This window comes from Lissotriton helveticus, chromosome 3_1 (genome assembly GCF_964261635.1).
Source record: "Lissotriton helveticus chromosome 3_1, aLisHel1.1, whole genome shotgun sequence".
NCBI lineage: Eukaryota > Metazoa > Chordata > Amphibia > Caudata > Salamandridae > Lissotriton > Lissotriton helveticus.
In genome coordinates this window covers 2,018,544,574-2,018,558,192 of record NC_136061.1, presented here as the reverse complement: position 1 = coordinate 2,018,558,192, position 13,619 = coordinate 2,018,544,574, and the positions used below count along the sequence as shown (strand labels likewise).

Here is a 13,619-nt window from a genome sequence, read left to right as displayed (position 1 = left end):
TGAGGTCAGGTCCTAAACATACCAAGTCTGGAAACTTGACCCAAGCAACCTTGGTCTGCATTTACTGTAGCAAGAGACGGAAAGCTATTAGACCTGCCGCTCCTAGGGTCCGAGACTCAGACTTGAAACCGGCGCTTTCAAAAACTGGATTCTGGGACACTGACCCCTGCATGTCAATTTCTGCACTCGGGCCCTAGCAAACCCACATACTGTACCTCACGTTGCCCTAAAAAGTGGCCACTTAAGTTAAGACCTGAGGGACTTGAGTATCGAGCGGCTGGATGTCTGTGTGTCTCCCTGGGTGTGAGTGAGGCAGTCTCACCATAAGCAAGTTCATTTCCGGGAAACTCGCCGAGCGCTCGCCAGTGTACCTTTGAAATTGACCTTCTCGTGCCTGACCCACCAAATCCAGCGTGCACGAAAAGGACTCTGCATGTCAGTGGCTGAGGCAGAGACTCGCACACCTGACCTGACTCTCCTCAAGCCGCTTTAAAAAAAAAGATGAAGCAGGGAAATTGCGTCTCAGATTCCCACCAGCGCATCTGTTGAATTCGCCTTCCCTGTATCATTTTTCAGATACTGAACCTTGCAACATTGCTTGTCCCGGGCAGGGAGGTCGCCCTGCTCGGAGACGTGTGCACCCACATGCACACATGTGGGTGCGTGTGGGGACTGCCCACCTGAGTCCCCACGTCCCTTCCACCCTGCTCTGAGTGCGGTGGCAGCGCCGACCGCCACCCCCTTCCACCTGCTTACCTTGGCGGCTGCATCAGCCTGTGCGGCCCTCTGGGGTGGGGGAGGGATGACCTCAGCGCGAGGCTCGGGGCTCAGAGTTCCGTCCGGGGATGGCTGCACCCCCCTGCCATGGATATCCGCCGAGCGTCGGTCGGTCTGGGTGTGCGCCGCACGTACGTCAGACGCGGGGCGCGCGGGCACTGCGCCGCCGGCTCCCCTGCATGTCTCCGGCAGACGGCGGCGCTGGCTGTGGCGCGAGGCAGGGTGTGAAAGGAGAGTGATTTGCCAGGCTCTGCTCCAGCAGACAGATAGCTGAGGAGACAGACAGCGCTCCCCTCCCCGGCCGCCGCCCCCCTCTGCCCCGCGCGCGGGTGTGAAAAGGTTAGTTAACGCGCGCGGGAGGGAGAGCGAGGGGTAAATACAGCAGCTGAGGGATCCGGAGGAACGGGGGGAGGGGGAGCAGAAGCACCGGGATACTTGCCTCGCCCTCCCTTTTTCATTCAAAGCTTCTTCACACTGAACGCTGACAGACGAGGTGGAGGAACCGAACGAGCGTACAGGTTGTTGGTGTATTTCACACGAGGTGTGCCGAAGTGCAAGACGAAACAACCGCGGAAATGACGCACTAACACTTTAAGGCATAGTGAATTGCAAAATGAGCTTTGCTTAAACACATAATCTGAAGATAATGTCCTGGTCATTATTTTGGGAGTGTTTTTTATGGGGTTTGGGCCAGAAGAGGGGCACCGTTCTGTGCCTTGTGGCAACTGTTCTGTGTCCAAGTAAGAAGAACCGGGGCCAGAGTCGAGCCGCTAACAGAATACAGACAGAACACAAGCGAAGCAGACTCTTCCCAGTTACTGCCAAAACACTGCTCCTTTATGTAGCGCATGTAACGAACGGAGGGATCTTTAGGCGCTTGAATAGTGGGTGTTACTGTTGGATCGAATGTTACCCCTACCACGGGGTTTTGGTGCTGCCACTGTTAGCATCTGAGACGGTCCTGCCAGTGTGCGATCATGGTCAGGAGCTTTTCTGGGTCGGTTCCAGTTTTGGCACAGGTCCGTCGTGAACTGTGGCTGATGTTCAATTTCTGGCAGAAAGCAGTTTGTGTGCAGTGCGCCTCTCCCCAGTTTTTTCTTTGTTCTATGTGCATTTTTTCTGGTTCTCTTGCCTTCCTTTCAGTCTTCAGCCCTGCGTACGTTCTGTTATTCTTTGAACTTTCCTTCTGTCCATGTTTCCTAGTAAAGAAGAAGAGCTATATACATTCTGTTGCATGCAGTATTTTTTGTGCGCTTCTCTTTAAGCAGGGCTACTTTAACAATTCATTCCTAGCAAACAGGATGGCATAGAATACGATTGTGCGTTCTATCCTAGAATATTTGGGGAAACTGTGGTTTTTGTTAATGCGAATACACAAAACGTACGTTGTGTCCTGTTAGTGCAAGGATGAAGGTGGGACCGGCTGGATTGAGGTTCCAGCTATGGTGAATCATCTCCACAGTGTCCTGGTGCAGTGTGTCTACAGCAGGAGACATAGCAGCAGTCACCACAGTGGCGCGTGCTTTCAGGTTATATGCTGCTCAGTTTGTAGTAAGCTGGGGACATTGGTCACCTTTTTCTCTGTCAACAGTACACTTGGCTCCAAAGTACTCACTGTGTATATTCCTTCTGGACAATCGGGGTGAAGGTAAAGCTAGCAGAGAAGGATGTTCCTACACCTTTTCCCAAATTCAGGAGCCCACTACTGGAAGCAAAGTTACTCTCAACTTGTCATTTCAAACACAAGGTTGCAAAAAGATAAACCGATAAAAATAAAGTGTTTTATTTTCTCACTCTTCGTTGTAGGCAAGAGATTCAAGTCTTTCTGTGCTCTGTGCGTATTTAAAGTATGAGGCCTATGGCATAAGTAACAGCCATATGGCTAATACAAACAGTAATGAATTGTGTCACTTAACAATTGTCGTTTAATGCTACAGAGCTTAATGAAACAAACGTTATCAACCTTAGAAGTATGAAAGATGCAGCTAAATCCTGGAAGGATTCAAACCTATGCATTGCAGGTTACATGCAGATGTTTGGAGCACGCCTATAACCCACCGTGCTAATTTACTGGGTTTGAATGTTTCAGTTGCAGATTGCACAATGATATCTGTAATAAAAATGTTTACCAACTAAGCTTTTTTGCTTGTATGCCTATCTCTGTTCTACTGGTTACATGAGGTGGACTCCAGTAGGTAAATTCACTCCCTAAGCTATTTTCTGGCAATTCAAACCTGTAACCAGTAGATTAAAAACATATCTCCCCAGTAAGGCATTAACCAAATGAACTTTCTTTCCACAATTGCATCCTGAGCATTTCAGTGTTGTTTATCTGGATACCTCTAGCTCTCTGCAGAAGATGCCTTAATATTCTGAGCTATATGACAATGTGGTCTGTATGTGACCAACACAGGTATACAGAGCAGCTTCAGGACAACACTTGTCACTGTCATTTTCCCTGGAAGGCAGGGTTTGTACAAAAATAATGTATACATGCAACAGACCATGGGTTGACTGTCTCTGACCCAATCCATCATGACACTGTCCTTCTAGGCTCTGTTATATGTTTGCCTCTTTTACCTTCTCTGTTCCCCAATAAGTTGTGGATTTACCGAATACGCAATTTCCATTTCCAGCAGTGGAAATCGTAACACCAATGTGCAGTACTATTCTTGTACTGGGAAAGTCTTGTACAAACTTCAGTTTGTGTTCTCTAATAGTTTTTAAATTCTGGTTGCTGTACTGCTAAGTTTAGGTTTTCATCTGGAAATGTTCGATTAAATTTATTATTGCCACTGTTATTTTATAGTTTTCATCCTGATTTATAGCAGTCAAAATCTGCTCTTTGTTTCTGTTTCACTTGTGGCGCTGTTTGTACATGTCCCAGTCCTACGATTGTCTGATTCTATTTCGGTTCTTCTGATATTCAGCTCTGTCCCAGTTCTCAGGCTCTTAGTTATTTTTCTAACAATTGCACAGTTTGGCCCTGTTCTAGTACTGCTTCATTCTGTTATGTTCTTTTCAGATGCTACCATTATTGGGTTTCATTATGGCACTGATTAGTTCTGGTACTGAATCTGTTCTATTTTGACACTGTTTTGAATACAGGCTATCTAGTTTGTGTTTGATTTTCTCATAGTTCACATCTGCTCTAATTTTGAAACTGCTTATATATATTTCAGCTATGGTACTATTCGGTTTTGCTCTGGCACCTTTCACTCTTATTTCAACTCTGTGCCTGTTCAGGCTTCTTTTAGTGCTGGCGCTGCACAATTAAGTTCTGTTTCTGCCTATTTTCATACTATCTTTTGCATTGTTCTCTTTTGTTCCGGTGTTAATGCGGTTCAGTTCTATTACAGTTCTGGCTTTTTGTGGCGATTTTGCAAATCTAGCTATGCAGTGTTCTGTTGTACTCTACTCAAGACACCGTTCAATTTGTGTCACCATTAGCCTGGTCCTGTTGTATGTCTATATTGTCCTAGTTATGCCACTATTCAGTACTGATCGAAACCCCATTTTGTTTGTTTTCAGTTCCAGTGCTGTTCTGTCCTATTTCATTTTGGTTCTGGGCGGGTTTCCGGCACTGTGCAGGTATAATTTCCGCACGTGTACCATTTTGTTCTATTCTAGTCAAGACAGTGTCTTCTTCCTGTTTCTGTTTTGACTCTGTTTTATTCAAATCCAGTTCGTGCATTGTCCTGGTCATAGTCCTGTTCTAGCTTTGTTTTCCTCTGTTCCGATCTGGACGCTGTTTGTTATGTAACATAACCCAGTACAGCATACGCTATTTCATTGCCCTCTTGACACTTTTGGGTATCTCCGGTTGTTTGGTTGATTGTAGGTTATCCCAATGGACGGTGCTCTTTTTGGAGTTCATTTTGCACTCTTTTCCAATCCAGTGTAAGTGCCTCTTCATCGCCAGGTAATTCACTGCTGCTATGAGGAGTAATTACCTGACTCTGTGTATTCATATTTTCAATATCTGTGTAATATACCAAGGGTTCTCTCGCTCATCATCTGTGAGCTCCTTATCTATTGTCTGCAGGTTGTTGGTTAAATGCCAGCAGATGTCTCTATAACTAATAGGGTCTCCCAACTTTACTTCAACCCATGCAGGTTTGATTGATTTGTTGTTTTTTGCAGAATACCGCCACTGGTCCAAGCGGGTAGGGGAACAGGGGAACGACCTTGTCAAGCTTCATTATTTGATCATAGATTGCTCCTGACCCCGCCCCTGACAACCCCACGAATCAGTGACTGACAAGCAAGCTTTGTGTGTAAGTAGCCATGTTTATTCAAGTCATCAACAATCAAACATGACAATATATTCCAATTCTAAAATCATACAAAATCAAAAACATGACTCAACTTTAAACACAAATCTCTATAATAATATTCACAAGCATAATCATCTCAGCATAAGAACAATACAGGCAAATATCAGAAACATTTTAAATCAGTATACAGCAGGCTAATCCATGTGTTTCTTGAAGGTCACCTATCCTATTCAGCACTAAGGGCCTGCCGACTTGTCCCCCAGGGAGAACCACGCAGGTGTAACCCACCTGCATCCTTGAGAGGTGAGCCCCTGCCACCTGCTCCTTGTCCACAACCCCAGGGGCCCACCCCTCCAACACCAGGCTACTCACTGGAACTTGTAGGGTATAACCAGAGGCAGTGCCCTAGCTTGCCTAACTGAGCGCCCTTGCACCCAGCCAGTGTCCCCATTATCTCTGTGGTCAGCTTACCATCTCCCCCCTAAGAGCTGGCCTAGGGACTATGCAGGAGGACTCCCCTTGACGTTGCACAGCAATCTATTGGCTCTCCTTACTGTCAACACACCCCACTGTACACCTCTCGATATACTTCCTCAATGGGGTGGGTGGGTTCATCTGCGTCGCCTCTTCTCCTGTTCCGGTGTGGATGGAAAGAGGAAGAGGGCCCGGGCCAGGGACCCCTAAATAGGCCCTCAACCCTTCCCCCCTCCCTTCAACATCCGGCGGGAGCGGAAGCGTCAACACTCGTGCCCCGGAAGGAGTCTGGAAATCCCTCCTCTCTGGTCAACGAGTCAGGGACAGCAACAGAGGCGGAGCCAGGCTCCCGGGTCTTAATGGCACACGTCCTTTAGGTACGCACTTTTCCAAACAGTTCCCATAGTTTTTCTTAAAAACACAACAGTCATTGAACGGTTGAGGTGCTCCAGGGTGGAAGGAGATGGGGAGAGGACAAAGAATCTGTTCTACTTTGAAGTAAGAGAAGAGAGAGGCAGCTAACAAATACATTTAAAAAAAGCCTTCTCTCCAAGGTGCCTGTTACTTGAAAGAAATGTAAGTCTGTGGAGTTGGCTAATCAGTAAATCGAAAGTTTCCTTGGGTTCCAGTGTAAGCTTTAATTGATAGAATGTGTCCTTTTAATGGTAACCAGTGCTTAATTTATACTAAGAAAACATAAGTGCCAGGGCCTTCCTCAGGAGGCAGCTGCAGCTTACGACACCTATTGCCACTGTCAGCACTGATAATGACAGTACCGACATAACTACTAATCATCACACTCTTACAAGTGTGTCAAATCAGACTATTCCATGCCCCCAATGCTATCAGAATGGCTCGGGCGGTAGCCGTAGGTAGTAGTAATTTTTACTGTATATTGAACGAATAAACAACTGTTGTTGTCCTCATCTCTTCATTCGATATGCAGTGCCACCATGTGGCAGTTTGTCATAAGTCCCAGTGATGACAATTAAGTGCTCATGCCGAGCTCCTGAAACCACCTGCTCAAATTAAGCACTGATCGTAAGCTATGATAAAGGTTTTCACAAGGTACAATCAGTACATTACTAAAACATAACTTTTTAAAGCACTGTAAACATCTACATACAATCATTTTGCACTTTTCTTTTTTTTCTTTTTTTTTTCTCCCAAGACCTTTAATGCACATATTAAATTGACACAGCATAGAGCCTACAACCTCGAGGGCCGGCTGCGGTACATATAGGTACTTCTCAGAATAACACAGCCATATAGCCGACATCCCGGGGGTTCGGCGGCGTGGTAGCAAGGAGTGCAAAGAATAGCCAAAGCTTAGTATCGGATAATCTATAGGTCTATGGTATTTCCATTTTAAACAAACATAACCAATCAAAGCAGAGGAAACATCCATGTAAACGATCGCAGTCAGCATCTTTCGCCATAGAGCGCGCACGGCACGACAGCAGTCGTATCTACACTCACCTAGGAACGGCCCGCCTGGTCATAGCCAGATCAGCCGTTGGGGAAGTACACAGTTCGCCGCTGTAGGCATTCCATCGACCCCACTTCTTATCCCAGACCCCAGGACAGCCCCTAGTTTTGTAAACTGATTTTTCGGACAGCATGCACACATCCATTGCAGCCACCCATCTAATCAGGAGCGGTTTGAGTGGCGAACCCCATTGCATAGCTATCTCACGCTCAGGGGCGGTGGGTGACATTTTAAAGTGGTGGGGCGCAAAGTGATTTGCATACAGCACCGTAGCGAGCGAGCGTAGCGAGCGAGCCCGAACCCCAAAAGGGGGGTTTGAGGGGATTACCCCCCCAAGAAAATTTTGAAAAAAAGAAGAAAAATCATCGTGCATTTTCAAGCACATTTGAGAAAGCAGGAAGGTTAATAAAGCAATTGTGAAAGTGCAGTTATTACATTAATAGATGGCATAACATAGGTAGCTGCTTATTCAGTATAACCACAGAGCTTCATACATTCCGTCCTATTACAGACTCCGATATTGGCATTAAAAGTACCCTCCAGCTTATCAGCTTCAGCAAGGTTTCCAACAGCATAGCACCCCTTTGCTACACACAGATTACAGGTTCAGCCACATGATGAAAATAGCAACTCATTCAGTGTGATAATTAAGGGAGCAGAGCGCATGGAAAACATATTTAGTGATGGGCTGAGCAAAACACAACAAACAAATTGACTTCTTTCATCTCCTTTATTTCAAACCATTTACAGGGCTCAGGTGTTTTAAACCTTGTGAAAACAACAAGCTAATTTGGTGAAAGCATACTTAGAAATCTGTATTTATGTATTGTAATTGTAGACTGGACCAAAAAATGAGTGAAGGGGCTCCACCAAAGCACCTCTCCCTTAATTATTTACACATAAATCACATGCGGTCTGACAAGTCTGCCAAAAATGAGCAGATGAGCTGGGGCGTTTACTCCTGGCTTGGTTGCTGGGGCGTTTACTCCTGGTCTGGGTAATGCTGCAGAGCTGCAAACGAAGGCGCTACCAGGTAACCAAGACTCAAGTACCACCACAGCATCAATCTGTGCAACCATTCAACAACAACTGGTTCAAATATGTTCTCTCAATGTTTCAAGCTATATTACAAATGTCACCAAAAGATGTTAATATTTCACTTCTGTTCTTGGATTTTGGTCACAATAAAATACACTGAACATAATCTTCACAAAAGTTATTTACAAAAGTTTAAGCTATTGCCACTATAAATTACAATAACTTTTATTAACGTATTAATTATAAAAAAAATAAAAGCCATTGCTCTTACCTGCACAGGCCGCAGCTGTCTAGACCTCGGAAGAAAAGTGCTGATGAGGATTGATAATGAGAGCAAGTTGGGCAGATGCATTTTGACGCTGTCACGACTGAACAATCAGGTACTAGGTAGGACAAGACAAAAAAACTGTTGCAAAAATCTAAACAATGGGCTAGTAACAATACCATCAAAATACAACGCTCCGAATAAGTTAGCAATGGGAGCATTTTCTTGAGAGAAATTGATACACAAAAGACTTTTGAAATGACCTGGACTTGTGCTGACATCAAAAACCTATTAATCAGTTGAATACCCAGAGGACGTCAACCTAATATATTGGACCAGGTGGTTGTCCAAACTTGTGATTGAGCCTTACAGATTCGCATTGCCGCTTAACAGTCATTGATCTAGAGATAGTTTGCCTGCATCCAGGAATGGATGGCTGGCAGGGAACTTTACTGGGGCAGGGGACTGTCAAACCACCCCATCAATACGAAAGAAAATCTGGGTGTCAACCACAGATATAATGAAGCAGAGACAAAAGTGATTTATCAGTTAATAGTAAATCTGGAAAAACAGCTGACACTAGCATTGAATATAGCAGTGCTTAAGGAGGCGATATGAGGACCTCAGAAAGAAAAGGTAAATTGAGTGTGAAAAGAAAGGGAGAAGCACTACCTCATTGCGTAATTAGTCAAAAAACAACTAAACCAATGGAAAAATGTTCTCCCTACCACCAAAGTTGCCAAAAAGTTGACCAAGACGGCATGTTCAATTTTGTCCAATGCTGCCAAGAGATCCAATGACGTGAGAGCCCTGACACTACTGCCATCAAAACACTGATATAACTCATCCACGAGAGCAAGGAAAATCCACTTGATAGATTGAGTGAGTATCAAAGAATGAATGACAGTAGAAGAAAGAAATAAAGGGAACAGGGTAGGCATGGTGAAACATTATAGGCGGCCATGTCAGACTGCTCACCACAAATATGTGAATCGCCTGTACACTCTACAACTTTTTTCCCGTTTGCCTCCAATATTTACAGAATGTAATTCCTTCCAGGTAAGAGGTGCTAGGTCACTCAGCAAGTCTTAAATAACTGTTCCAGCCACCTAAGGAGACGAGGGGCAGATGCCCTGAACACAGCTTGCACCATTGTTGGTAAAGACAGTTTACCCCTATTTTAGGATTGTATTTTCATCCCACATTCTCATACCTGCCAACTGGTTCAATGCTATCTAGTGCACACCGAACATAACTTTGTATTCTGCTAATTGCAGGTATTATTTCTCCAGACATTAATGTTCTAGCAGAGAAATTGTATTGACCCCAAAAAATCAAAAGTGACATAAAACGTTGTGTGTGACTTTGGACCACTTTCCAGCTATGACTAAACTCAGCAAGGAGGCATGCCTTAGTCACAATCAAATACCAGCCCCTAATCTGAAAAAAACCAACAACAAAAAACCCAGAATGCAGGGCAAGTGCTGCCCCGATAAGGGGGGAGGGGGGTAGAGAAGGGTCTGGTCATTGCAGCCATATTAATGCAGGTGTCAGTACACATGCCATTCCTGCAGGAGGCCGCCATGGATAGTGGGATGACCTTTACAACCGCTGCAGTACAGCTTGCTGCATTAAAGGGCTGATGAAGTGTAGTGTGGCCCGTCAGCCGCTGCAGTACACGTGCCAGCATCTGAGGGGGTGTCAGGGTGTAGTGTTGCCCTTCAGCCGCTGCAGTACATGTGACAGTAGCAGTCGGGGTGTAGTGTGGCCCTCCAGCCGCCACGTGCCAGCACCAGACGGGGTGTCATTCCGCATATATATTGCAGAAGTGCAACACAAGAAGCTCTTGTGATAAATCACCTTCCCAAATGTAATGCCACTTACGCAGTTATACTAAAATAGCTTGAACGGCAAAGCTTTTAAGGTCACAATTACAAAGGGGTTAGGATGGGACAGGGGCCTCTGTGCAGCAAATCAGGAGGGTTGTAAAAAGTACTACATCCCCACTCAGAGTATTTAACTCCTTCACACACCTTGCTATGCTGAATCAAGGGTAAAAAAGCAAATGCTGAAGCATGTTTTAGCACAGGAGCACCTGGGCCTGCAAACCCTACAGTGCAGAGAGTTCATTTTTAACCGAGCAAAAAAGTCTTATTTAAAAGTCCATATGATAAACCCACCGACATAAAATGTCGTGGAGCATGGAAATAAGGCAGAGATTAACATCACCTCAACACTGGTATAAACTCCTCTGCACATCAATACAGACAACTAATGATAAACATGATCGCCAACGTCTTATTCCACATATTCCTGAGAAAAGTCCTGAATCAGGCAAAACTGCATTTTCTGATCGTGGAAACATAGCTACTGTATTAGGAATATTGCCTCCGATTTAGGATAAAAATGTAAAGGCGTGTCTAAGGAGCAACTCTGGCTTGTCCTAATTTTGCCCCAAAACAAACAGTTGCTACATCGGAGTGGTGTAATCTTCACCTAAGAAATAGAAGCAACAACTGGAAGCAGGTGCCCAGATGTCAATTCAATCAAACCCTCATATGCCCTCACATGGCACAGGATCAGTGCCTGCGCAAAGCCCACCAGATATTTTCGATAGCTCCGAAAAACATACTAGACAACACTGGATATACATCTCGACCCGGACATTGATCATTGAAGTAAAAATTGTCCTTCACATGAGCAGGCACAACACAGGACCATAAGTAAGAAGGAGGGGGAACTGGTGGCCAATGGCCAGTCGTTAAAGAATGCCTGGGTGTATGAAATTTCAGGTTATCCCACTTAACACATGCGAAGTTCATTTAGTCCCAGATTTAACAGTGGTTTCTAAAGTTCAGTGCATCGTGAACGTTAGCACTGCACCACTGAAAAATATCTCGTCTTAATAACACACGAGGTAATTTGTTTTTGTTAATGAACCTACGGAGAAGAAACACTTTGATTAATTCCTTCACAATGTTTCACTGTTGTTTATTGTAATTATAATTGCATTTATATAGCGCTTCCTAACCCTGACGAGGCGAATAGCACCCTACTCCAGAACCCAAAAAGGATTATTGGGTTATTAGGATAGGGAAATATGAAATTCATTTGAGCGGTGGACCTGTGAGTCTGAGGGAAGGGTTTGCATTTACATAGCTATCGGTATTTATCATTAATGTATTTAAAGTTAGTGGATTTCATGTTTGCCCTCCGGAGAATTATGATTAGCAGTGTGCAAAGCTTGTGGAATTACCGATTCTGACTCCCAAGACAGAGCCTTTGGAATGGGGCATAATAACGCAGACCCAAGAATGCCAGGCCCTTTACTGATTGGTTATCCCACGTTCCGGGGACTTTTCAGCTTTCCTTTTACAGCAGCTGAGAGCCTTCTATTTGTCTTTGTTGTTGAAGGAGGGCCGGTGGGTGCCTGGGTTGTGCCTAAACTCCGAGGCCCTTACTAAGAGTATGGGAATATGTGTACGATGCATAAACCCATTCAGAAATATCAGGCCTGTGTTTCTGCATCTGGAAATTTCGCCTGCAAAACATCTGACACATGGACCCGATCCCTATACCCAAAGAAAGGGTTAGAAATAAGAGGAGCTCAGCCTTTTGTGAAGCTACACAAGGAAAAAGAAATACAGGTGCAATCAAAGAAGCCAGGACTACGTTTACCAGAGGGCTACAGGGCCTTCCTACGAAAAGCTCTGTGCTGCTTTGCCCGAGTGCTACTACATTCAGTGTTTATAAGTAAATGTTACTCCGACATGTACTCAAACCATGGGTCATTCAAGCGTAACATTCATACATCAATATTAAACATTCTCTGGTTCTCCATCTATGCATAGCCTTAAATCTAAGGCTGGAGAAAATTGTGGGTTACAATGTATGGCGAGTGCGGCGAAGGAGAAGGTAGTCAGTCCTGCCTTTACAACTAGTCTGTCCCATATCTCCAAAACATTTTGGTAATCTGGGAGATATATAGGTCGCACACTGTATTGTCAAAGTAGCCAGAGTGGACCTCCACAAGAGTTGCCCAGAGAGAGCTCTTTCCATATATATCCAGTGATTTTATGATGTTTCACTGACCATTCAACTACTATACATAAATGCATAGCCCAATAGTAGAAAAAACATTAAGACAAGCAAGGCTTCTACTCTTTCTAGGTACCATTAGCATGTTTTTATACTTATCCTGGCTTTGCCATTTGCACAAATGAATTAAAGAATGTATCCCTGCAGGAACAGTAACTCCGGCACTGCGACTACCGTAGACAGAGCTTGGAACAGTTAGATGGGGCAGGAAGGATATTAATTTTAAAAACATTAATTCTGGCCTGCCATGGCATGAACAGTCTTTTCCGTTGCGTGAGTCCAGCAAGGATCTGAAATATCACACAGGGACTGTTAAGTCTCATACAGCCTGAAATAAAGCTAGAAATAGAAAATGGTATCTAATTGGCACCTTGGCCCATGAGAACGGTGAAAGTACTCTGAATCCGTATAGGCGATTTGATGCTATATTTTGGATTTACCCAAACTGATTCGGAAACTGGAGGCTTATTAAATTCAGCAAGTATTGACATTAGGGCTGGAAGACTAGCCTCGCGTTCTGTAAGAGCGAGTAGCATATTGTCTGATAACAGATACATTTCATGTTTAACCCTGTCAGATTTCAGGCCCCTAATTCTGGGGTTCCTAGCACAGGCCAGAGACTCTATTGCTAGTGCAAACAAGATGCGGAACAAGGGACCACCCAGCCAGTGTCTCTCCGCCTGTAAAATTTTTTCAGGGCTGAAAACTGACCTTCACCCTGGCAGTAGGTGCGCCATAGTTTCCCAGAACTCACCCTCTCATTATAGTCCACATTTGAATCCTTGATGGGATGTCTTTCAGAAAGCCCTCTATGCACTCTATCAAACACTTTTATTACTGCCAAGTGTCCCCATTAACAGCGGGACCCTCGTCCCCCTTCTGTTTCACCTTCTCAGTCAGATTCCCCATTCCTCGAATGTTATCAGAGCCCAACCTGCACAGTATAAAACCCACCAGGTCGGCCCCTACCAATGATGTGACCACCATGCCCAGTCTATTGGTAAAACTTTTTAAGTTTAAATGTGCAATGAGGCGATAACAGGCAAAATAATTATACGGATACCAAAGGGGATTTTACCTCCCTTTGGTATCAATATGATTATATGTTACACGTCGTGGTACACATTCCGTGAAGGAGGTAAAACAAATGCTCCAAAGGTTGCAGCATTCCCACACCTGTGAACTCTTCCCTCGCACTCCT

General features: G+C 44.7%; 1 protein-coding gene and 1 long non-coding RNA gene across 8 annotated transcripts in view; one reads left to right on the top strand and one right to left on the bottom strand.

The window, feature by feature from the left end:
• The window catches only part of RGMA (repulsive guidance molecule BMP co-receptor a), a 113,194-nt gene extending 112,202 nt beyond the window's left edge, over positions 1-992 (bottom strand). The window contains exon 1 of the mRNA XM_078683150.1: positions 757-992. Within this exon, the coding sequence (XP_078539276.1) occupies positions 757-770 (14 nt within the window). The 5' untranslated portion in view covers positions 771-992. The remainder of the gene's footprint in view (positions 1-756) is intronic.
• The window catches only part of LOC144824073 (uncharacterized), a 347,831-nt gene continuing 335,192 nt past the window's right edge, over positions 981-13,619 (top strand). For all 7 annotated transcript variants that reach the window (XR_013608887.1, XR_013608884.1, XR_013608886.1 and 4 more), the window contains exon 1: positions 981-1,116. This is a non-coding gene — a long non-coding RNA (uncharacterized LOC144824073). The remainder of the gene's footprint in view (positions 1,117-13,619) is intronic.